Source organism: Capricornis sumatraensis, chromosome 11 (genome assembly GCF_032405125.1).
Source record: "Capricornis sumatraensis isolate serow.1 chromosome 11, serow.2, whole genome shotgun sequence".
In the NCBI taxonomy this organism is placed as follows: domain Eukaryota; kingdom Metazoa; phylum Chordata; class Mammalia; order Artiodactyla; family Bovidae; genus Capricornis; species Capricornis sumatraensis.
In genome coordinates this window covers 19,895,860-19,919,108 of record NC_091079.1, presented here as the reverse complement: position 1 = coordinate 19,919,108, position 23,249 = coordinate 19,895,860, and the positions used below count along the sequence as shown (strand labels likewise).

The 23,249-nt window shown below is 59.9% G+C and overlaps 2 protein-coding genes across 3 annotated transcripts; both read right to left on the bottom strand.

Annotated features, from left to right (window-relative positions):
- Positions 1–5,955: 5,955 nt before the first annotated feature.
- Positions 5,956–10,738, bottom strand: VPS28 (VPS28 subunit of ESCRT-I). Of its 2 annotated transcripts, none has more exons than XM_068983671.1 (11): positions 10,671–10,738; positions 9,740–9,948; positions 9,432–9,533; positions 8,915–8,943; positions 8,759–8,796; positions 8,462–8,551; positions 7,737–7,842; positions 7,533–7,634; positions 7,185–7,238; positions 7,008–7,099; positions 5,956–6,632 (listed from the first exon to the last, which is right to left on the bottom strand). In XM_068983671.1, exons 3-11 carry the CDS (start codon positions 9,466–9,468, stop codon positions 6,515–6,517), a joined length of 666 nt encoding a protein of 221 aa, XP_068839772.1. In that variant the 5' UTR covers positions 9,469–9,533; positions 9,740–9,948; positions 10,671–10,738; the 3' UTR covers positions 5,956–6,514. The 2 variants fall into 2 exon arrangements, with proteins under 2 accessions (XP_068839772.1, XP_068839771.1); XM_068983670.1 differs by having other exon boundaries at positions 9,747–9,948.
- A 1,187-nt stretch (positions 10,739–11,925) lies between these two features.
- On the bottom strand, positions 11,926–22,894 carry TONSL (tonsoku like, DNA repair protein). The gene is given in 26 exon segments (XM_068983947.1): positions 11,926–12,119; positions 13,307–13,440; positions 13,693–13,766; positions 14,143–14,318; positions 14,944–15,115; positions 15,257–15,558; positions 15,911–15,989; positions 16,072–16,218; positions 16,544–16,627; positions 16,734–17,491; positions 17,609–17,732; positions 17,814–17,977; positions 18,074–18,146; positions 18,432–18,521; positions 18,622–18,701; positions 19,087–19,264; positions 19,378–19,503; positions 19,661–19,813; positions 19,895–20,040; positions 20,580–20,694; positions 20,768–20,939; positions 21,162–21,291; positions 21,620–21,803; positions 22,336–22,478; positions 22,628–22,723; positions 22,824–22,894. Coding segments are annotated over 26 exon segments (4,119 nt in total). The 5' UTR covers positions 22,849–22,894.
- Between the last annotated feature and the right edge of the window lie 355 nt (positions 22,895–23,249).

Here is a 23,249-nt window from a genome sequence, read left to right as displayed (position 1 = left end):
CACCCCCACCCCCCCACCGCCACAGAATCTTGCCCCTCAAGGCAGCTCAGACACCACGCAGAGCCCTACCTGGGGGTGGGGTGTGGGTCCTGAGCTGTGTTGAAATTCTCAGGGTGGACTTGCTGGGGCCCATGTGCAGAAAGCAGGAGAGACTGCATCCTGAAGCCTGTCATCCATCTTAAAGAGAGGATGTGACCTGGGCCTGAGCCCTGCCCGAGAGTGAGGAAACCGTTGCTAGTGAAAACCAGGTTTCCTGGAGGCTTCCCTGGTGGCTCAGAGGTTAAAGCGTCTGGGAGACCCGGGTTCGATCCCCGGGTCAGGAAGATCCCCTGGAGAAGGAAACGGCAACCCACTCCAGTACTCTTGCCTGGAGAATCCCATGGAGAGAGGAGCCTGGTAGGCTACAGTCCCTGGGGTTGCAAAGACAGGACTGAGCGACTTCACTTCACTCCTTCCGTACACGTGACAAATGGAGATTGTAGTTGAGGCCAGACTGCCTGTTAGGTTAACCATGGAGACATCCCCCCTTGATATATAATCATTGTTCCCCCCTTTAGTCTTAATTGTTTGTTCTCCTAGCACCTACTTGTTGTGAAACTCAATCATATGCAACATAGAGGTTGCTAACATGTAACCAGTCGCGTAGTGGGGGGTATGAAATGGGACCTCTCAGAAACATCACGGTCCTTGTTGGGAACAGATCCCCGTTAGACCCGCTGGCGTAATAAACTGTACTCCACTGTCTTGAGTGTCCTCCGAGGTGTGTTTTTGACTCCGGATTCCACAACAGAATCAGGGGGAACTGAGATGAGGTGCTGAGTCATACTCCCTCTCCGGCCTCCAGGGAAAATCCCCGGGAAATGGCCAAAGTGCCACATAAACAGAAGGGAGCAGGAGCCAGGCTTCTGCCCTGGGCACTGGTCACTCCACCTGGGAAGGGGCTTGGGGGTGGGGAGAAGTGTGGCTCCCAGCCCTGCCCCTCCCTGCGGGCTCTCACTCTGGCCTTTGAACCCCTAGGCCTTATCTCTGCCTAGTTGGCAATCTGGGGAAAGGGGCAGACCGCGGGGAGCCAGTCGCCTCCGCCCAGGCAGGTCTCAGGGCAGCCTTGCCTTCTAGAGGGAGTGTTTAGGTGGCCCCTTGCATACCTGATTGGACAGACCCCTCTGTGGGGTGTGGTTGGGGTAGGGGAGGAGAAGCTCTAAGAGAGCTGGGAGCCCAGGCCTCGGGACTCTGTCCCAGCGTCCCCTGCTGCCCGGGGCAGGGCACCTGGCCAAGCAGGAGCCATGGGCTGAGTTCAGGCACAGTCCTGCCCCTCCCTCACTGCAGGGTGACCTTGGTGGGCTTTGATGGGGTATGGGGAAGTGGCGGACTTGGAAAGAGCCTGAGGGTTCCTGGACCCCTGGGTCAATTAGGAAGGAAGCTGGAAAGATTCAGGGCCCCCTCACACAGTTGTGAAGTCCATGGGTCAAACTGTCCCTTTTCCTATCCCACCTTGCCACGGCCATTGGGCCGGCCGGAGCTGAGCCACCTCATCCTGCACTCTTCGGGCCTGGAGAGCTTCAGGGAAGAGGTCTCAGCGCAGACGTCTGGTCAGCCCCCCAGGTCCGGTGTGCAGGCCTGACCCCACTGGCAGGCCCCCGGGTCTCAGCGCCCCTCTGTGTGGGCCCACGTTTCCCTGCTTCATGTTTGCCCCAGCCCTGCCTTCCTAGCCCAGTTCTGCCAGAGCATGTCAGCAGCTTCCCTGCACACGTGCCTGTCCACCCCCAGTGCTGGGCAGTCCCCCAGATCCCTCCTGCATCAGCCCATCCAGAAAGCACCAGATGCCGTTGTTCACTGCATGATATTCACAGCAGCCCTAGAGCCCATCCCTGGATGGAGATAAAATGGCTCTAGACATTTTTAAAATGTGGTCTGGATCATCATTCTCCATTTTTGGCTGCAAAGAATATAATCAATCTGATTTCAGTGTTGACCATCTAGTGATGTCCATGTGTGGAGTCTTCCCTTGTGTTGTTGGAAGAGGGTGTTTGCTATGACCAGTGCGTTCTCTTGGCAAAACTTTATTAGCCTTTGCCCTGCTTCTTTCTGTACTCCAAGGCCAAATTTGCCTGTTACTCCAGGTGTTTCTTGACTTCCTACTTTTGCATTCCAGACCCCAATAATGAAAAGGACATCTTTTGGGGGTGTTAGTTCTAAAAGGTCTTGTAGATCTTCATAGAACCGTTCAACTTCAGCTTCTTCAGCGTTACTGGTTGGGGCATAGACTTGGATCACTGTGATATTGAATGGTTTTCCTTGGAAACAGAACATTCTGTCATTTTTGAGATTGCATGCAAGTACTGCATTTTGGAATCTTGAATTGTCTATGATGGCTACTCCATTTCTTCTAAGGGATTCTTGCCCACAGTAGTAGATCTAATGGTCATCTGAGTTAAATTCACCCATTCCAGTGCATTTTAGTTCGCTGCTTCCTAAAATGTCAACGTTCACTCTTGCCATCTCATTTGAGCACTTTCAATTTGCATGATTCATGGACCTAACATTCCAGGTTCCTATGTTAACAAGACCAGGAGCTGACTGTGGCTCAGATCATCAACTCCTTATTGTCAAATTCAGACTTAAAATGAAGAAACTGGGGAAAACCACTAGACAATTCAGGTATGACCTAAATCAAATCCCTTACGATTTTACAGTGGAAGTGAGAAGTAGATTTAAGGGACTAGATCTGATAGAGTGCCTGATGAACTATGGATGGAGGTTCGTGACATTGTACAGGAGAGAGGGATCAAGACCATCCCCAAGAAAAAGAAATGCAAAATAGCAAAATGGCTGTCTGAGGAGGCCTTAAAAATATCTGTGAAAAGAAGAGAAGCAAAAAGTAAAGGAGAAAAGGATAGATATACCCATTTGCATGCAGAGTTCCAAAGAACAGCAAGGTGAAAAAAGAAAGCCTTCCTCAGTGACTAGTGCAAAGAAATAGAGGAAAACAATAGAATGGGAAAGACTAGAGATTTCTTCAAGAAAATTAGAGATATCAAGGGGACATTTCATGCAAAGATGGGCTCAATAAAGGACAGAAATGCTATGGACCTAACAGTAGCAGAAAACATTAAGAAGAGGTGGCAAGAATACACAGAACTACTGCACAAAAAAGATCTTCATGACCCAGATAATCATGATGGTGTGATCCAGAGCCAGACATCCTGGAATGTGAAGTCAAGTGGGCCTTAGGAGGCTTCACTACGAACAAAGCTAGTGGAGGTGATGGAATTCCAGTTGAGCTGTTTCAAATCCTGAAAGATGATGCTGTGAAACTGCTGCACTTAATATGCCAGCAAATTTGGAAAACTCAGCAGTGGCCACAGGACTGGAAAAGGTCAGTTTTCATTCCAATCCCAAAGAAAGGTAATGCCAAAGAATGCTCAAGTGAGTGAGTGAGTGAAAGTTGCTCGGTCGTGTCCGACTCTTTGCAACCCCGACTATACAGTCCATGGAATTCTGCAGGCCAGAATACTGGAGTCGGTTGCCTTTTTCTTCTCCAAAGAATGCTCAAACTACTGCACAATTGCACTCATCTCACACCCTAGTAAAGTAATGTTCAAAATTCTCCAAGCCAGGCTTCAACAATATGTGAACCATGAACTTCCAGATGTTCAAGCTGGATTTAGAAAATGTAGAGGAACTGGAGATCAGATTGCTAACATCTGCTGAATCATTGAAAAAGCAAGAGAGTTCCAGAAAAACATCTACTTCTGCTTCATTGACTATGCCAAAGCCTTTGACTGTGTGGAGCACAACAAACTGTGGAAAAGTCTGAAAGAGATGGGAATACCAGACCACCTGACCTGCCTCTTGAGAAATCTGTATGCAGGTCAGGAAGCAACAGTTAGAACTGGACATGGAACAACAGACTGGTTCCAAATAGGAAAAGCAGTACGTCATGGCTGTCTATTGACACCCTGCTTGTTTAACTTACATGGAGTACATCATGAGAAACGCTGGGCTGGAGGAAGCACAAGCTGGAATCAAGATTGCTGGGAGAAATATCAATAACCTCAGATATGCAGATAACACCGCCCTTATGGCAGAAAGTGAAGAACTAAAGAGCCTCTTGATGAAAGTCAAAGAGGACAGTGAAAAAGTTGGCTTAAAGCTCAACAGTTGCTCAAAGTAAGATCATAGCATCCGGTCCCATCTCTTCATGGCAAATAGATGGGGAAACAGTGACAGACTTTATTTCAGTGGCAGACTTTATTTTTTGGGGGTCCAAACTCACTGCAGATGGTGACTGCAGCCATTAAATTAAAAGACACTTAGTCCTTGGAAGAAGTTATGACCAAACTAGACAGGATATTAAAAAGCAGAGACATTACTTTGCCAACAAAGGTCCATTTAGTCAAAGCTATGGTTTTTCCAGTAGTCATGTATGGATGTGAGAGTTGGACTACAAAGAAAGCTGAGCGCCGAATTGATGCTTTTGAACTGTGGTTTTGGAGAAGACTCTTGAGAGTCCCTTGGACTGCAAGGAGATCCAACCAGTCCATCCTAAAGGAAATCAGTGCTGAATATTCATCTGAAGCTGAAATTCCAATACTTTGGCCACCTGATGAGATGGACTGACTCATCGGAAAAGACCCTAATGCTGGGAAAGATTGAAGGTGGTTGGAGAAGGAGACGACGGAGGATGAGATGGTTGGATGGCATCACCAACTCAATGGACATGAGTTTGCGTAAACTCTGGGAGTTGGTGATGGACAGGGAAGCAGGGATGCAGTCTGTTGACTTAAAAAAAAAAAAAAAACAAACATGTACAACTTAAGAGCTGTGAGTTAAGTTTTATTTGGATCAAAATGAGGACTGCAGCCCAGGAGGCAGCATCTCAGCTCTGAGAAACTGCTCCAAAGTGGCAGTGGGGGAAAGTCAATATATAAGGTTTTGGCGAAGGGGGAGTCCAATACCATGAAGCACTCATTTCACAAAAGGTTTTTTGTTAGTCATGAGGATCTGATGTCACCAGGAAGGGAAATATTTAGTGCTTCTCTAGATGGGAGGAGATGCAAGGATTGAGATAATAAAATCTATTCATAAAAACATCCAACTATCTAAAGACCAGTCCCACCAGATTCCCTGGAGCACAGAGTGCCTCACTCCACCCTGAACTCCCTCAGGGGGTGTAGAGGTCTCTCGAGTTTTCAGAATCCAGAATGGTAGGTGGAGGTGGCAGGAGTAGTGGGCGCCTGTGAGAAGGGTTCTGGAGATGGGTGGGTGGAGGCAATGAGACCCCAAGGACCCTCCCTGGCCCTCTGCCCCTTGACCTCCCTAGACAGCAGGGCTTTGGGGCTAAGCCCCACCCACTCCCTCAAGGTCACTGGGAGGAGCCCCGAAGGCCAAAGGAGCCTCGGGCCTCCCAAGACTCAAGCCCGAGTGCAATTCCTGAGTTCTCTCCCCACTGCTGTCTCTGGACCAGCAGCAGCGACTGTGGGCACCACACACAGCACAGTCCACACTGACGTCAGCCCCCAGCTGCCACCCTGCTCTCACACAGAGACACACACACATACGTGTGAACTCTGCTCCCCCCAACACACATACACAGCTCTGAGAGCCTCACTGGCATCCAGGACTCCTGGGTATAATCCTAAGCCTTCACTGGCCAGTCCCCACCTCATCTGTCTTCCTGCACCCCTCTCCTCCTTTTCTAGCAATCCCGCTCATTCCCGTCATCCTCTGCTCTTGCTGAGTCCATAAGCGCACCTCCTCACTGCCCCCTCGAAACACCACACTTTACCTTGTTGCCTTTAGAAGCCAGATACAAAGAACCACCACTAAGAAAATGTTACAGTGAAACTGGCTTGTCCCTCGTCCCAACACCATAGCTGCTGAGACTAACCCACCTTGGCACCCAGAGCCTTGGTCTCTGGTTTACTGCTGTCTGCCTGAAGGGAGCGGATGTGAACAGCACGGGCCCGAGGTCCTGGAGCGGGCACAGGGAGCAGGGGGTGCTTCCCACCAGGCTTTGGGCGAAGCCAGTCCAAGGGTTCTGAACTGTCCACTGGCTCTGCTCCTGGGTCAGGACTGCCCTTGGCAGCTGTCAGCTGGGACTCCAGTGAGCCCTGCGCGAGGACAGGTCCTGCTGCAAAGGCGTAAGCCTGCCCCAGCTGCCCGTCTCCAGGGCCGGAGATGTTGGTGGGGCTGTGGCCAGACCACCAAGCCCAGGCAGCACAGCCTCCTGCTCTCAGACTGGGGGTGGCTGTGGCCGGCAGATTTAGTCACCCCTGCCTGCTTGTCAGACTGTGCCCACCAGGGAGGCCAATGCCTGCTCCCAGGGCTGAGAGGACAGACAGGGAAGGGCTGGAGGGGGAGAAGTGCCCTCAGCAGCAGAGAGATCAGAAAACAGCTTTATTAGGAAGAGGGGACTCCAGACGCCATGAACAGATACAGACGGGTGGTCGTGGAAAGCAGGTGTCCGGGGAAGCAGGAACCATGGCGGAAGGCGGGCCTGGGGGGCCAGGGCTCAGGCGTGTAGGAAGCGGTTGAAGGCATTGTAGGCCGACTCCAGGTCGAAGAGCATCTGGCGCACCTGGGAGTCATCCAGCTCGTCTGAGGCCGACATGCCACTCAGGGTCTGCAGCCTGCAGGGCACAGGGTGCAGTGCCTGTGTGTGTGTGGTGGTGGAGGGGGAGGGCTGTGGGGCTGGGGTGTGTGTGTGTAAGGCTATGGGGCTTGGAGGGGCTCTGTCTGGGGGGGAGGGCTATAGCGCTTCTGTGTGTGTGCAGTGGTGGACAGGGAGAGCTATGGGGCTGCAGTGTGTGTGTGTGTTTGTATATATGTGTGTTTGTGTATGTATATATGTGTGTGTGGAGGGACTATGGGGCCAAAGCGTGCGTGCATGCATGTGTGTGTGTGTGTAGCTATAGACCCAGGTGGCGTGTGCGCAGGGGAGGGGGCTGGGGCTAGGGGTTGGGGGTGGGTAGGGTTGGGGGCCCTGGCAAGCGACAGGCACTCACCACTGGCTGACTGTCTGGCGGCCCTCGAAGTCCGGGGGCAGGTGGCTCATGCGGTGCATGGTCTCCATCAGCTCCCGCAGGTCAGGCTGGATCTAAGGGAACAGCGCCCGCTAAGACCCGCCCCCCTGAGCCTGGCTCCTTAGAATGCACCCCCCTTCTCCCTGCCCAGGGCCGCACCTCATCCATGGCTCGGATCTCCAGGCGCAGCTTGTCCATCACTGTGATAAAGAGCTGGGAGCGAGTGTGTGTGCGTGTGATTTCCCGGACCCCCAGCTCAGAACCCCGACACCCTGGTTCCTCTGTAAAGAGGGGCCTGGGGCCGCCCCACCCCGCCCCTTGCTCGCCTTAGCTGGAGGGTCACATGGGCCTACCCCTGCACCCATTCCTGCAGCCAGAGGGCTACTGGGTGGGAATGCAGGACACGTCCCACATAGGCCTGTGGCGGGGCGGGGCCTTGGAGCGGACCCCCAGCCCCCGCCCTGGAGGACCCCCCGCCGGTTCGGCTCATGTGCACAGGGCCCGCACCGAGACCACGTCGGCGATGCAGCGGTTCAGGTTGCCTTTGTCGTCCTTGATGGTGATGGGCCGGTCCTCCTTGATCCTCTCCATGGCCAGCGGGCAGTCCAGCTAAGGGAGGGATCATGGCTGGCCCTCACAGGGCAGCCCGGCCGCAGCCCTGGGCCCCTACACCTGCCCGCGTCCCTCGGGGTGAAGGAGTCGCTCACTCACGCGAAACTTGCGGCAGAATTCATCAATGGAGCTGATTTCTGAGCCCTGGACCTGCCGGAAGGCCGCCTTATACTGGACCAGGAGTCGGGAGCAGGCTGCGGTGTACCTGGAGGAAGAGGCCAGGCTGCTGCTGGCTGTGCCAGGCCAGCGCCTCTGGGTCCCTTCTGCTTATCCTCTGCCCTTCCAGACATGGGGCAGCTCGCATGGACAAGACGTGAAGGGCCAGAGACCGGCCATGAGGGCAGAGGCTTTCTCATGAAGCTTTGAAAGGTGCAGGGGGTGCAGTGGGGGTGTTATGCCCAAAACATGGCTGCCACAGAGGACCAGCCTGGACTTTGCAAGTTGGCCCCGCAGGTCCCAGCCAGGTTCCTAAGCCTGTTTCCTGGGCTGTGTTGGCAGTGCCCCTACATGGACAGCTCACAGTGCTGCTGCAGGGCGCAAACGCGCTAGACAAAGGCCCCACATACCTCCGGGCTGCCAGGCCTGGCCAGTGGCTCCCCATGGACTGACTGCCCGAGCCCCCAGCTACCCTTCGAAGTGTTCTCACCAATGAAGCCCCAGGGAGTGGAGCGGGGGCAGAACCCTGGAGAAAGCTGGGTGCAGTCACGCCCATGCGGGCACTGCCCCCGGACTGCCCACTCTCCCTCCCCACTGAGCACCTGGCCCCGGAGGCCAGAGCTGAGCTTCAGAGGGTGGGCCAGTGGTGCAGGGAGGTGGGCTCTCACTCGTTGGGGGTGACGCAGTCCTTGATGTACGCCTTCTCCAAGGCCTGCATCGTCTTCACCACTGCAAACAGCTCTGCCATGTTGTCGTACCTGAGGGGGCGCAGACTTCAGGCACGGCTGCCCAGGCAGGAAGCCGAGGGCCTGAGCACACCTGCCAGCCCTGCCTTGGTGCCACTGAGGCGGAGCTCCTGGTCTGGCCACCTCCTCACCCTACCCCGAGCAGAGGCTTCTGGGGACCTGTTTCCCTGGGAAGACCCCCATGGTGAGGGAGGCAGGCAGCATGGGGGCTGGACTCACTTCTCCCGCTCACGGGCGTTCTTGTACAGCTTCACTTCCTGTCGGGAGACCGGGCGGAGGGTCGGCCAGCAGCACCAGTGAGGCTGCGGGGCCCCAGAGAGGACCACGTAGATAAGAACCACAGTTGACGTGGCCAGGAGGGTGCCCACCACTCACCTCATACAGCTCCGGCTTGTTTCCAGGGGCTGCGACAGAACAGGCAGAGTGGAAAGTCACCCCAGAGAGCCTGGCCACCACCCTGGCCCCAGGAACTTCAGACCCCGCCTCCCTCAGTCTCCAAGGGGACCCGACCAGAGCACAGGCCTCTGGGTCCAGGGGCTGCATGCCAGGCCCAGGTGCTCCATTCCACCCCTGTTGCTCAGCTACTGCCCCACAGCTGAGTGACCACAACTTGCTTATGATGTGGTTGTGGGCACACAATGTCTGTCACATGCTTTGCAATCATTCCCCTGGCTTGGGGACTCTGGGATACTTGAGACACCCTGAAGTCCCACCACACTATAGCTGTCATCTATGCATCCAGCTGACCTCACTTGGAGGAGGTCTTTAGGCCCCTGGCTACCCCCTGGGACCTTGTTGTGTCGGACCTTAAAGCCTGCCGGCAACCCCTGGCCTCTGCAAGTTGAAAGCCTCCACGCTCTGGGTCCCTGGGCCCAGCATGGGCCATACTTGCCTCCTATGCCAGGAGTGGCTGGGATCCCGTGAAACATCCTGCCAGCTCTGAGTCAGGTGACCGGGAGAGAGAGGAAGATGCTGCAGCCACTGGAGGAGTGACCTGGGGAAGAGAACACACGACACAACCTCTTAAAAGACAATCCCGAGTATGTCTTCGCACAAGGATAAATTTGGAGGAGCAGACCAATGGGGGTTGGGGTGAACTTTCTGAATGAGGACAGTCCAGGGGATGACAGAGGTGGGGGTGGGGGGTGGGGTGGGTGCGGGTATGTGTGTGTGTGGGGGGTGGTTTGCCAAAGGACGCACCACTCACAGGCCAAGACGAGTCTGGGCTTATCCTCGTGCAGCGAGCTGGAGTCACTGGACAACTGGGGACAAGTCCTCGGGGACCCTGATGGGCAGTGAGCTGAGCAGACAGTGGAAGCAGGAGCCCTGCCCACTTGAGAAGCTGATGCAGTGGCTGGGGCCAGGTTCAGACGTGCTTTGGAGACGGACCCACCAGGTGCAACGGACAACTTAAAAATGGGTAAAAATTAAAAAGCACTCAAGAACGATATCCTTATTTTCGGACCAAAGGCACCATGACCGTCAGATAAGCTGACACGGAGAAGGTAAACAAAGTAGGTGTGGAGAGTAGGTGGATGTACCACGGTTTGGACGTGTGGGCTTTGAGAAGCTCCGCAGGCTCCAAGGACGCTGCAGAGGCGCCTGGAGGTCAGGGGAGAGGCTCGGACGGGCAGACTGAGACTGTGGTACTGAGCGGGTGGGTGGCGCCCCACAGAAAACGGCCGAGGGTGAACCAAGGTAGCGAGAAGAGAGCCCGTGCTGAGCTCCGGGACCCGGCGCGGAGGGAGTGCAGCGGGGGCGGGGCAGGGACACGGAGACCGCTCAGCAACCGTGAGGCGGTGGGACGGCCAGGAACAATCAGGGGCTCGGCTGTGGCCCTACAGCGGGACCCCACGCAGCCACGAAAGGGGAGGCCCGCGGCCACACGCTGAGTATCGTCACCCTGCTCGAGCAGGGCGGCGAGCTCCCAGATAAAGCCCAGCGAGCGCCGGACGCGCAGGCCCGGGAGACGGCCTCAGAGCCCCGGACGGACCCAGGAGACCCGGGGGCCCGGGACACAGAATTCCGAGAGGGGACCGAGGAGCAGGGACGCAGAGGACCCTACGCGGCGTGGCGAAGACCGTGGGTTTTGGTCAGACCGCCTTTTCCACCCGTCCCTGTCCCGGAGTACCTGGACCGCCTCGCAGGTCCCAGCGACGGCGCGAGGGCGGGGCGCGCCTGACGTCTGCTCCCGCGCCTGCGCGCCAGGCCCCTCCGCCTGCGCCTGCGCACGCTACACCTGCGCCAGGCCCCGCCGTCTGCGCTTGCGCGCCGACTACGCCCCGCCCCTGAGGGCTGAGGCTGAGTGAGTCTATCCTTGTGAGGGAGGGAAGGTAGGTGCGGACAGGTGGCTTTGCGTTCCCCTGGAGGGCCTCTAAGCGGCCAGCTCTGCCCTTGAAACCGCCCCACAGGGTTAACAGAAACTGGTAACAGAAACCTTAGAGCTTGTCTTACCGCTTAAGAACCCCGCGGTAAACAAGGCCCTACTGTATAGCGTGGGGAATTATATTCAGTTTCTTGTAATAACCTATCATGGAAAAGAATCTGAAAAATAACGTGTGCGTACACACATATAAAAAACTGAAGTAACACTGCAAGTTAACTGTGTGAAGGTTTGCTGCCCTTCGGACTGTACAGCCCATGGAATTTTCTGGGCCAGAATACTGGAGTGGGTAGCCCTTCCCTCAGGCCCTCCATTTGTAACCTGTCTTCATGGATCGAGCTTGCTTTAATTGTTGATACAAAAGCTTGCTTGTACGACGCTATAACTGGCCCTGCTCCGGGGTCCAGCGAATGACCTCTTGCCTTCAGAGCTCCACCCCATTAAGTGCTACCATTTTTAACGTGTCCCATGAAGAAGTAATTCAGATGTGCCTCTGCAGAACAGATGATCTCACCTCTTCCCTGCCTCCAAGGTTCTCTCCCCACACCTAAAATCATCCTGCTTTTTGCGGGGGGTACTGAGGCTTGTGGGATCTTAGTTCCCCTACCAGGGATCGAACCTAGGCCACTGGCAGTGAAAGTGCAGAGTCCTAATCACTGGACCACCAGGGAATTTCCCCAACCTGCTTCTTTATACTGTAATGTCGCAAGCCCCTCGTCTTTGAGGAAGCAAATATGAGACCTGTCCTCCCATCACCTCACTTGGCTGCCTTGTGCATAAATCCTTCCTCTGCTGCAAACCTTGTTGTCTCTGGGTTTTGCTTGCTGTTTCCTGGGCAGACGAACCTGCTCCAGTAACATCCTCAATTCCTGTGGGCTCTAAGCTTTACAACCCTGCCTTCCACCTCCCACTTGCCTTCCAAGGAGCAGCAGCAGAGAGGGGTGGAAGCAGCAGTGGCTTCTTTATTAGAGGCCTGGGGAGGGCACACCATGGGGCTGTCCAATTAGAGGTGCCTGAAGAAGAGCTTGGGGCCCTGGTCCACGGTGCACACTCTGGGGCCCAGCTGGCTGGGCAACAGCTGGTGCAGGGCATCCCGGTCCTCAGCAGAGAGACGTCTGGTGCACAGCTGCAGCTCCTGCAGCTGCGCCACAACCTTGTCCCAGAGGTCCAGGCCCAGGGGGCCCTGGACAGCACAGCCTGCAGAGGGGAGGCAAAAGTCAGCCTTGGGGAGCTGCTCCTGGCAGGATGCAACAGGAGGAGCCCCGTGGGATTGCCTCGGGTCTCATAGGACTTTTTTCTTTACCAGCGTTGCCCTAGGGACGATATGCACTTCCCCTGAGGCCCCGACAGCTGCAGTGAGGGGCGTGAGCAAAGCCCAGAAGAGGCCAGATCATTCTCAGGGATAGAGGGTGCTCTCCCAGAGGCTGCCTAGGACCGCAGACCCCTCCCACAGCCAGTGGTCAGGCAGGAGGGAGGTCAGCTATAGGAGACACTGTGTTCACATCTGTGCCTCTGACAGTGTCTGATGATGTCTCTGTCTGTAAGATGGACCTAGCATGGCTTCTTGGGAGTCTCAGGACACTGAACTGCCAATGCTCAATCCTCAGAGACCACAAAGTACCCAGCAGGGGGAGTGGTGAGAGCCTGCAGGTGCCGGGAAGCCAGATGTGTGGGTAGTGGTCCAACAGCTGAGTGAGGGGTAGGTTGCCTACCAGCCTGCCTTCAGGAGGCTCTTCCTGGAGGAACCAGCCTGGCCGTGTGGGGCAGGGGGCGAGCAGCAGGAGGAACCCAGGGGTGTTCCTGCGCCACACCCACTCCCAGCCCTGGTTCTCCTGGAGGGCTAAGTCTGGTCTGCCCTGCCCCCAGCCCCAGCAGGATGCCCCAGTTCACCCAATACACCTCCCTGGGGTTGTTCTCAAGACGGGGTCCTGCAACAGGTGTGGCCACTGAACCACCTAAGTCAGGCCACAGGCCTAGATGGTACGGTCAGGGCACCCTGGCCAGAAGCAGGAGGGTCCCTCGGAGGCAGGTATTGCCACTCTAGGCTGACCTGCCCTCCCTCCCTCTGGACAATAGGAACAAAAAAGTCCCTGTGGCAGTGGGTCCCCCAGCCACGGTCTTGAGGGTCGGGCTGACCAGGTTGGAGGCAGAGGCCTACGCTCCTCCCACCCTGTGGTTTAGGGGGTGAGGGTTGCACCTGCCTCTGGGCATGCTGGGCACTGTCCTCCACTTGAGCACCCAGGGGCCCCAGCTCCACCCTGCAGCCTAGCTAGTGGCAGGATGGCCCCTTAAGAGGAGGCACCTGGGCCTCAGGCAGGTCCCCGAGCATGGGCTGTGTCACCAGCTGCAGTTGGGCAGCTGCGGCCGCCACACCCAGAGCTCACCTGACAGGCCCAGGAAGCTGAGGCCTTGGGGCCGTTTTTGGAGGGTAGACAGGAGCTCCTCCAGGCCAGCACTGCTGACCTCAGGGTTGGCAGACAGGTCCAGCGAGACCAGTGAGGGGCAGAGAGGGAGACATCTGAGACAGGGTGGAAACATGGGGGTCAGTTTCCGTCATGAGGGGAAGCTGCCCCAGGTGACACCAGACACTCCTGAGAGCCACTGAAGCTTGAGGCCACGGAGCAGTGGCCCTGGCATGGGCCGTGGCACACGGGTGACAGGAGAGGACCCAGCAGAGGGATGTGAGAGCCCAAGGGAGGCAGGTTGTGAGGCCCCAGCCTCCCCAGGCGCCCAGCTATGAGACCAGACCACAGGACAGTGGCGGCGTTACCTGCTCAGAGCTCTCACGTCTTTGTCACCCAGGTGGTTTGCCGACACGCTCAGGTGCTCCAGGACACAGCCTTCCTAGACAACGGAGGGGGACACCTGCCCTCCTTGCGTCCCAGTAGAGGCCCTGCACCCAGGGTGCCAGACACCGCCCCCATCCCTTGAGAATGATGGGAGTGAAGCCTGCCTGACCCCCGAAGCCAGAGGGGGCAGGGTCCCCCCAAGTCTGCAGGTCAGAAGGAAATGCTTCTACCCAGAGGAGTGGGTCATACTTGGCACACCACAACGTGATCTCAGGAGACCTGCGCCACCCAGGTGCCTTTCCTGCTGGCCAGGACCTCGGAACCCGAGGCAAGCGGGTCCATAGAAAGCATTCCCCACTCCTGTTCTGCTCCCCCACCCCCAGTCCTGGGGGTCAAGGTGCCTCTGGCTTAGTGCTCCCTCGAATGCGTACCTGGCTCAGGTAGCGAACCACGGGCTCCATGAGGCCTAGGTCGCTCTTGCCGGTGGCCACAGAGCCCAGCTCCAGGCGCAAGAGACTGTGGGCCGGCAGGCTCCCCAGGACCTGGCCCAGGGCAGTGGGGCCCAGGCCGTTGTAGGACAGGGACAGTGTCTTCAGGCACTTGGTGTCTATATGAAGGCCAGAACCTCCATCAGGCTCCTTCCTGCCCCCAGGCCTTGGCCCAGAGCCTTCGTGACCCTCGGGAGGCTGTCACTGTCTCCGAGGTTCTATGCACTGGGGTCTCCGGCCCAGGGTCTCATGCTGGGGAGGGGGCAGCACCAGACTCCTGAGCTCAGTTTCTTCCCACCACTTCTGGGTACCCGACCTGTCCCTACTCATGACAGGGTGGCCCCAAGACTGGGACACCCACGCATGGTGGGGCAGGGGTGGGTGGGGGCACTCCATCTACCACCCAAGTCCCAGCCCCTCCTCCCCTCTGCTATGCTCCCAGCTCTGAGCCCCACTTCCTAGCTCAGGCCTCCGTGGAAAACCTCCTGGAGGATGCCCAGTTTCCTGCCTCTCGGTGCTGGGACTGCGGGTAGAATCGTCTCCCTCAAACAGAATGCTCAGAGCTGGGGAGCAACAGGGATGGGCCTACAGTGTAGCTGGGACTGGGTCTGGGTCCTGGGGAGCTGCCCAGGCCAGGCAAGCTACCCCTATGTCCACCCACATGCTCCCGAGAGCCGAGCTGGTGCCCTAGTTCGAGGCTCTCTGAATCCCTGGGGCCGGGGAGTGGACGTGCCGGTAGCTCACCTTGGAAGGCGCTGCCCAGGGTCGCCTGATGGCTCAGGAAGAAGCTGGGGCCAAAGCCACAGGCCTGGAGGTGCAGGGTGCAAAGCACAGGGCAGGCCCGCAGGACAGAGGCCAGGGCCTGGCCACAGCCATCCCCGAGGGGGTTCATGCTCAAGTCCAGCTCTTCCAAGTTCTGTGGGAGACACAGGGCCCCCAGAGGGCCTGGTGTTTGCCACCTGGATCTGGGCGCCAGCCAGTGCTCTCAACCGCACCTCCCCAGCAGGGATGGGCTAGATGTGGACACTCAGATGCTGCTGTTCCCCATACCTCTTACCTGCAAGGTGGTCTGCCCCAGGAGGCCCGCAGCAAGCTGGCGCAGGCCTTCAGGGCCCAGGTGGTTAGAGGACAGGTCGAGGAGGGTCAGGCCAGGCACGGTGTCCAGGGTGGCCAGCAGCTCAGCAACACACCCATCCCCCAGCCGGTTCCCGGCCAGGCGAAGCTCCCGGAGTGCCGAGTGCAGCTTCAGGGCCCGCAGCAGCGGCGTGAGCTGGGCCTGGCACAGTGCCAGGGAGCAGGCGCTGAATGTGGGGGCTGAGCCCTGGTGCTCCACGGCCTGCAGCACCTGCTGGTGCTCCCCTGGGGAGGGACGTGGTGTCACCAGGACAGGTTCTACCTGTCCTGCCCTGGGAGTCAGCCGTGGCCAGTCAGGCGGCACCCCGCTCCCCACTCCAGCGTGAGCTCCAGGGCAGCTCCTGGGGCCCCGAGGCATGCTGCAGAGCCAGGGTGGGTGATGCTGACCCACCTCCAGATGGAGCCACCTCCTGCCCCCACTACCTACACCCTAGGGGGCCGCTAGGTAGGGGAGACAACCCTGAGGCTTGGTGTGGGGGTGGGGGACCCTGGTCAATGCCTGGGGTCCTGGGACTGAAGGCCGTGGGCCTGGTCTAGTTCTCTGCCCAGGCCTCTGCAGGGCTGCCTGGACCCTTACCTTGCTCCAGGGTCTGGCAGGCCCGGCGGTAGCGGTCCTTCAGCGGGGGGAGGTCCCACGAAGTCACCTCAGCCAACACCTGGCAAGCAACAGCGGTGAGCGGCCCCGACCCCAGTCCTGTAGGATGCCCCCAGCTCAGGGCCCTGGCTCTGGCCACTCACCTCCTCGTTGCTCTGCAGCACGTCGGGGATGGGGTCCTGAGGGGCCAGCAGCGCCCCCTCTTTTTGCAGGGAGAGTCGAGGCAGCAGCCCGGAGGCCTGGTAGTGACGCTGGGCGGCCTGCTCAGCCAGCCAGGCCACGGAGTGGGCCTCCCTGTGTGGGCACGGGCGCGGGCTGAGTACAGGCCCCGGCCAGGTTCCTGCCCTACCACCTGGGAGTGCCCAACTCCACCCTCTCCTTCTGCCTGCCTGCAACGTGCACACCGGGGCACCTCCAGGCCACTCCTAGGGATCCCAGGGCCTGCCGGACCATTCGGGGCCTTCCTGAGCCTGTGCTTGCTGGCACCTCCCCGCTAGCAGTCCCCCAGAGGCGAGGGATAGGGCCAGGCGGGCTCTCATCACGTCTCATCTCGACAAGGGCCCTTTACTGCCCCTGGGCACCACCCCCAAAAAGAGCCGGGTGCCGGGAGGAGACACCCTACCTGTGTGGAACGGGAATGAGGAAGAGGTTGTCCTGAACTCGAACTCGGACTCGGATGGGAGGGGGCAGGACCTGACCCTAGGGGTGGGGGCAGGGAAGAAGGGGCTGGAGCCAGGAAAGACAGGCCCCTGCCCATCCTCTCCCACAGCTTGGGTGGCACTCTGCCCCAGGCATGAGCACCCACCGGGAGCTGGCCTGCTGTGGGGTTTTCTCCAGCAGGTGCCACGGCCCTGGGGATGTCGGGGCTCCATGCGAGCTCTGTGGCCGGGCTGTCGGCTCTGTCTGCTCTGGCCGGTGTGCTCCGGCTCTCGAGATAGGGCAGCCGGCTCTGCCGGGCCTGGGCCCGGGGCCTGCGTGCTGTGTCGTTGCCTGGGCCGGAGGCACAGCGTCTGCCGCCATCCCCACTGCTCTGGGGGTGGGCTGGGCGGCGGCCCCGGTGACCGGAGCTCATCGGGAAGTCCTCCTCCAGCCAGTCCCCAGCCAAGCACTTCTCCTTAGGAATGAGTGCTGCTTGGGGGATGGGGGTCTCACTGGGCCCTCGCAGTGGACTGGGGCCCAGGCGGCAGGTCTGGGCACTGCCCACTCCATGCATGGCCACCCGGTAGGCTGCCCAGCTGGCACTCGTTGTGGCTGCCTCCCTATCGCTGGCAGGCCTGGGCACCGAGGCCTTGGTCTGCAGTGATGGGCCGGCGTGCCGGGGCCTCTTCTGGGTGGGATGGGATGGGCCGGCGTTGTCCTCGCCCTCTGAGCTGCTACTGCTGGCCACTTTATGCCTGCTCCTCCGAGGTCTGGGCACAGGGGACACTGCCAGCCCCTGGGACACCCTGGTGCTGGCTTCACAGACCTCTGGGGTTCCTGGGCGAGGACTTGAGGGAGGAGAGGTCTCAGGGTCAAACAGATGGTTACTTGGGAGAGTCTGTGGAGCCTGGGAGCTGTGGGGAGCTGCAGAGAGAGCAATCTCTTGTGAGACAGTGCCTGGCACATGACCGCCACACCGGGCCCAAGACTCTCAGGCTGAGGAGTGGAATCCCCAGGGGCAGAGGAGGCCCTGCTTATTACCTCGACCCAAGGAGGCCGCGTGGAGTAGCCTCCCCATGGCAGCTGCCTTCTCCTGCGTCTCACCGTCCAGATCCTTGCCGTACAGCTTCACCCACTGCTGCAGCGTCTCCAGTGGGCTGTGGCCCTGGGGGTACCAGTTGGGCAGGGCTGGTGGCAGTAGCTCCACCCACCGCTGACCACACCCACCTGGCCTGCGTCCACTCACCTTTCTGGTGCGGAGGGTGACAGATGCTCCTCGCTCGATGAGCAGCTCAGCCACCTCAAAGTGGCCACAGGTGAGGGCGTCATGCAGGGGCGTGATGCCGTCACAGCCCTGGCCACCTGGGTCATCCACCGGAGCCCCGTGGTCCAGCAGGAAACGGACGATGTCTGCGGACAGGTGCGTGAGCTGGCTCCCAGGCCCTCTCTCGGGAAGGACACATTCCCTCTCCCCATCACAGGCCAGAAACCCTGTTCCATGCTCACCCAGATGCCCGTAGTTGCAGGCCTCGTGCAGAGGTGTCCAGCCACAGTAGTCCCGAGGGTTTAGGGGATGGCCCTGTGACCAAGAATGGGAAGAAGCCTGGCCTCGAGTGCCCCCACCAGCCTAGCCTTTCCCTGGCACTGAAGCCTGCAAAGAGCACCACAGGCGCACCCCTCAGCCTGGCCTGGTCCAGATCACAGCAGAAAGAAATGCTCACCACCAGAAGGCACAGGGTGCCCAGTTCTGGCTCTGGCCCTCAAGCCTTGCCCTGTTCCCTGGGGAAACGGCCTAGCCTGCGGGGGCGGTGCCTGCCTGCCTCACCAGGTCCTGGGTGCGGCCCAGCCTGCAGGAGGTGCCTACCTGCCTCACAAGGTCTTGAACGCGGCCCAGCCGCCCCTCGATGCAGGCTCGGTGCAGCAGTGTCTCTCCCACGTCGTTTCGCCGGCTCCACTGTGGGCACAGCCCAGGGTGGGGGCAGAGGCGTGAGGGGCTGGACGGCACCAGTGACCACGGAAGGGCGTCGCTGCTGTCCTCAGCCCGCAGTCCTCACCTTGTTCACCCTCTGCCGGCCCAGGCAGCCTCGTAGCTCCTCATCCTCCTCCAGTGGCGGGGACGCATCGGCTTCGTCCTCTGTAGCAGAGCCAAGCCCGCCACCCCACGTGAACCGGTCCCTGCTCCGAGGCCTCCCGAGCTGAGACTGCCCTGTGGGTCAGTCTCCCCCAGCCCCAGACCTCTGCTGTTTCTTTCCCGGGTCCCGCCCTTGCTGAGAGCAGCTGACGTGGGGCGCAGGTGTCCTCCACTGCGCGACACCCGCATGCGCCAGCCCAGCTCCACTGTCTCTGGGGTGCCCGCCCTCCCAGCACCTGCTTCTCCACCGTGGGTTCTCTCACCCAACTGCCTAGTGGACGGCGTCCCTCTTCCACCTGCCGGGTGCCCAGCTGTTCCCTTGTCAGGAGTCAGAAGCCCGTGAGCTGGCCCCAGCCACCCCAAGCAGGCTCCAGGGAGCCAGCCTCACCACTCTCGGAAAGCTCCAGCTCTGTGGCCTCCAGAGCATCGTCGTCCTCCTCGTCCTCCCCATCCCTCTCATCCTCGTCTCCAGCCACCTGCAGTTCCTGCAGCCTGGTTTCGGTGCCGGGGGCCTCCTGGGGCTGCAGCCTCAGCTGTACCGCATGGAGGTGCCGCAAGATCTGCCTCTGAGGAGAGGGGGCACCCAGCTCAGGGCCGTGGGCAAGACAGAGCCGCGGACAGTCGTGCTCCGGGGATGCTGTGTGCGGGATCCCAGCGTGGGCAGGTGGACACTCCCCACCTGCAGCTGGGGCTGCCCAGCCAGCTGGGCACAGCCAAGAGCCTTCTGGAAGCACGGCGCCAGCACCTCGTAGGTGTCACCAGCCTCCTCACGGGACAGTGCAATGTTCAACCAGGTCTTGGCCTCCTGGAGAAACACAAAGTTGATGGCTGTGGCCCCTGCTCCCAAACACGAGATGGCGGGTGGCCACCCTGGGGGTGCAAGCCTCCCCCAACCGTGCCCACCCCCGAGGGTGGCGGTCCTGCGATGGAGCCTTGGGCAGGACGGGGCCGTGACTGCTCACCTCCAGGGGGTTGCCCTCCTGCAGCCTCAGTTCCGCTTCGTAGTGGTGCACAGCCTGGCGGTGGTCCTTCATGTCCCCCAGAGTGGCAGCCAGGGACACGTGGATGACGGCCAGCTCGGGCCCTGGCCTGTTGAGCAGCTCCGCAAAGTGCAGCTGGGGGGACAGCCACCATGAGGCCAGGGCTGTGCTACCCCCTGCAGCCCCTGTCATCCGCCACACCCGCTTGGCACACACCTGCTTCTGGTAGGCTGCAGCGGCCTTGGGAAAGTCACCTGCCTTGGAGAACAGGTCCCCTAGCTGCTCACAGATGCCCATGGCAACTTTGGGGTCACTCTCCTCAGACTCCTCTAGTCGCTGCTGCAGCTGGACCACTGCCAGCACTGCCAGAAAGAGCCTTATGCAGGGATGGCCGGGCCAGGCCTGACCCAGCTCCAGCACCTACCAGACCCAGCCCCTGCTCACCCCCAATAAGAGGGTGGTAGGAGGGGCTACCTCATGGGGTCTCAGCAAGAGAACCAACTAAGGTCAGCACAGGGCAGGGACTGGCCTGTGGCAGGGACACAGGCAGGGACCCTGGTGACCATTACTTATCAATGGAGTACACCGGCGCCACTTATCAGTCCCACTCAGCCATACTCCTGCCGTTAAGCAGGGCAGCTTTTGTCTTGGGTCTGCCAGTGAAGATGTTGGCTTATGAGCAGATACCAGCCTCCTGACCACCCAGCATGCCTCCTACACTTCTTGCTGAGTGGAAGCTCGGAGAACAGTGAGACCCCTCCTAACAGGAAGTGGCGGGGATGGGCCCCTCCCAACGGTGCCCCCTCCCCAAGGACGCATGCTCTGGCCTCCTCTGCTGAAGGAAGGAGCCCTCCCTACCCTGTCTGGGGGGTCGAGCCCCGGGGTCCCCTCCTAGGCTCACCATACTTCAGGGTTCGGCAGACTGAAGCTTTCTGCAAAGGCTTCTGGGAACCGAGCCGATAGGCCTTCTTCAAGGCTCTCTTGGCAGCCAAGAAATCCCCGAGGTCTAGGAGGACCTAGGGAGCAAAGGAAGGTAAGCCCGCAGGCCCCGGAAGGTCCAAGCCCACCCGCGGGCAGAGCCCAGGGCACCTGCGAGAGCAGCAGGCAGCACTCGCTCTCCAGGAAGCCCTGCTTCAGGACACGCGCGCACTCCCGCGCCCCTTCCAGACAGCGCATGGCCTGTGAGTGCTGCCCCCGCCGCCAGTGGATGGCCCCCAGGTTGTAGCGGGCTCGAAACAGGTCTTCATACAGGTGGTTCTGCCTGTGGGGGGACGGGGCTGTCGGTGCCTGGGGCTCCTGCACAGGGACAGCAGAGCAGGCACCCACTGACCCCACCGAGGGCTCCGGCCCCACAAAGTCAAGCCAAGCCTCTGCTCCCAGGAGACCGATGGGGCGCAGGGGTGAGCCAGCTGGCTGCCCTCGCCCTGGCCACTTCCTCCAGGGGCAGGAACCCAGATCCCCCTGGGGCCTGGTGGGGCCTTACTCGGCCAGGAAGATGCTCTTCTTGAAGTAGGCATTGCACAGGGCCACCTGCTGCAGGCTCTCACAGGTGAGGCCCAGGTTGAGGTAGACTCGAGTCCTCATCTCACTCAGCTCTCGCTTGGGCAGTGAACCTGGAAGACGCCCCTGCAGACACTCAGTGCCCCACCCCCATTCGGGGTCTGCGGCCTCTCCCTGTACGTGCCAGGGGTTCTGCTGCAGATAGTGAAGGGAACAGGACAAAGGCAGCCAGATCCAAGGTTAGGAGTCAGGCGGAGCATGGGCTTTACGGGGCTGCAAAGTGAGGGGTGGGGTGGGGGGGGTTCTGAGAGCCAGTCTCAGACTCACAAAGGGAGGAACCTAGACAGGGGACCCGCTACATGGGCAGGGAGGCTGTAGCCTCTTCTCCCTGCAGAGTACAGGAAGCCAAAGTGGGGGAGGGCCAGGCCTAAGGGCAGTCACCCTGCAGCTTCTCATCCAGGATAGCCAAGCTTTTCTCAAAAGCATCCTGTGCCTGCTGCAAGGCGTTCTGGGACTGGTGGTGGTCATAGATGTCCAGGTGGGTGCGGCCAATGGTGGCCCAGGCCCTCTGCTGCTCAACGTGGTTGGAGAGGACACATGCCAGCTCCAGGTAGCGGTGCTGGTGCTGTGGGGACAGAAGAATGGCCACTGTGAGCCAATCCCCACTGCAAGCAAGCCCCACATGTCCCCCAAGCCCCCAGGTGCAGGCCGAAGCCAGGCTGCACACACATTGTTTCCTCTATGCCAAGCACTCCTGCGGGGACGGTGGCACCACATGCTAACCAGCCAGTCACGCGAGGAGAGACTGCCTGGGAGTCATTGGTGATGCGGGAACACAGAAGCCAGGGCAGTTCTGTGTGGATAAAGGGTCTGAAATCACTCCCAGCCAGCCCCCGGTGATTTCAACTCCAAGAACATGTTCATCAGTGGTTTCTGGAGCCATGCTCCCAGGAGAGGCTGTGGTGCATGCATCCAAGGACCAGGTGACCACTGCTGGTGCAGGGCTCTCTGAAGCTGAAGCCGCATCGCACCATGTCCCCCTTTTCCCTCCAGCCAGAGGCCTGGACGACAGAGACCCAGCAGGCTCTGCCCCCAGGAGATGCGAACCACGGAGAGTTGACTGTGGCCAGCGTTGGGGAGGGCCGGTCTCCGCCCACCTGCAGGGCAGCCGAGTAGTCCTCCATCTCCGCCAGCCGCTCTCCGATCTTGCGGTGGGCCACGGCGCAGCCCAGGGGGTCGTCGGCGGTCTCCAGGAGCTGCAGCTCTTGCTGGTGCTCTCGCAGTGCCTCCGCATAGCAGCCTAGGTGGGCGGGACAGGCTTCAGTTAGACTGGGCAGTGGGCCAGGGGCAGCAAGGCCAGTGAGATGGAGGCCGGCCGGTACTCAGGAAGCCCCCACCCCCGGTCCTCCCGGTCCCAGGGCCCTACGGCCCCTACTCCACCCCACGCACCATGGCTGGCCAGGAGCTCCCCTAGCTGGTGGCAGACGGAGGCCTCCTCCCGCAGCTGGCCGCTCCTTTGGGCCTTAGCTTTGGCTTTGCTCAGCTCTGCAGAGAGAGGGACGAGGCCTGAGCGCTGAGCCTCTCCGTCCGGGAGGGCCAGGGCAGTCTCCAGCCCCCACGCTCGTGCGCTTTTCTTTGAACTCACGGCGAAGCTCGCGTTCCAGGTTCATCCTGCACTCGTCGCGCCCCGGGTTCCGGATTTCCCGCGCTCTCTGCTGGCGCGGCGGCCCCGCCCTCCCTGGCCCCGCGCGCAGGCCCCGTCCTGCTGCGGAGCATCCCGGGAGGTGTAGTCCAGGCGCCCAAAGCATCCTGGGAGTTGTAGTAGGGCTGCGCTAGCGTTCGAAGCGCTGAAGGCGCCTTCAGCACCCGAGTCTTCCGCGCGCGGAGCCCGGGCCCCGCCCGACGATCGCAGCCGCCCTTAGGGTGAGGTCTTCCAGGCTCCCGCCGCTTGCTGCTGCTGTTCTGGACACCCGCGCGACCTGGCCTGAGGAACGCACTGCCCTCGCAGGGGAGGATAGGAAGGCCTCGGGGACCACGGGCACTTGAGGCCTCGGATCTGTGTCCCAGCAGA

What these genes read in the sequence shown, in the direction of transcription:
- VPS28 (XM_068983671.1), bottom strand. Translation starts at nt 9,468, where the DNA reads ATGTTTCACGGGATCCCAGCCACTCCTGGCATAGGAG. An exon ending in AATTCTGCCGCAAGTTTCGC is followed by an intron (nt 7,635 to 7,736) that starts GTGAGTGAGCGA and finishes TCCCTCCCTTAG; the next exon opens with CTGGACTGCCCGCTGGCCAT. An exon ending in GCATCGCCGACGTGGTCTCG is followed by an intron (nt 7,239 to 7,532) that starts GTGCGGGCCCTG and finishes ACTCGCTCCCAG; the next exon opens with CTCTTTATCACAGTGATGGA.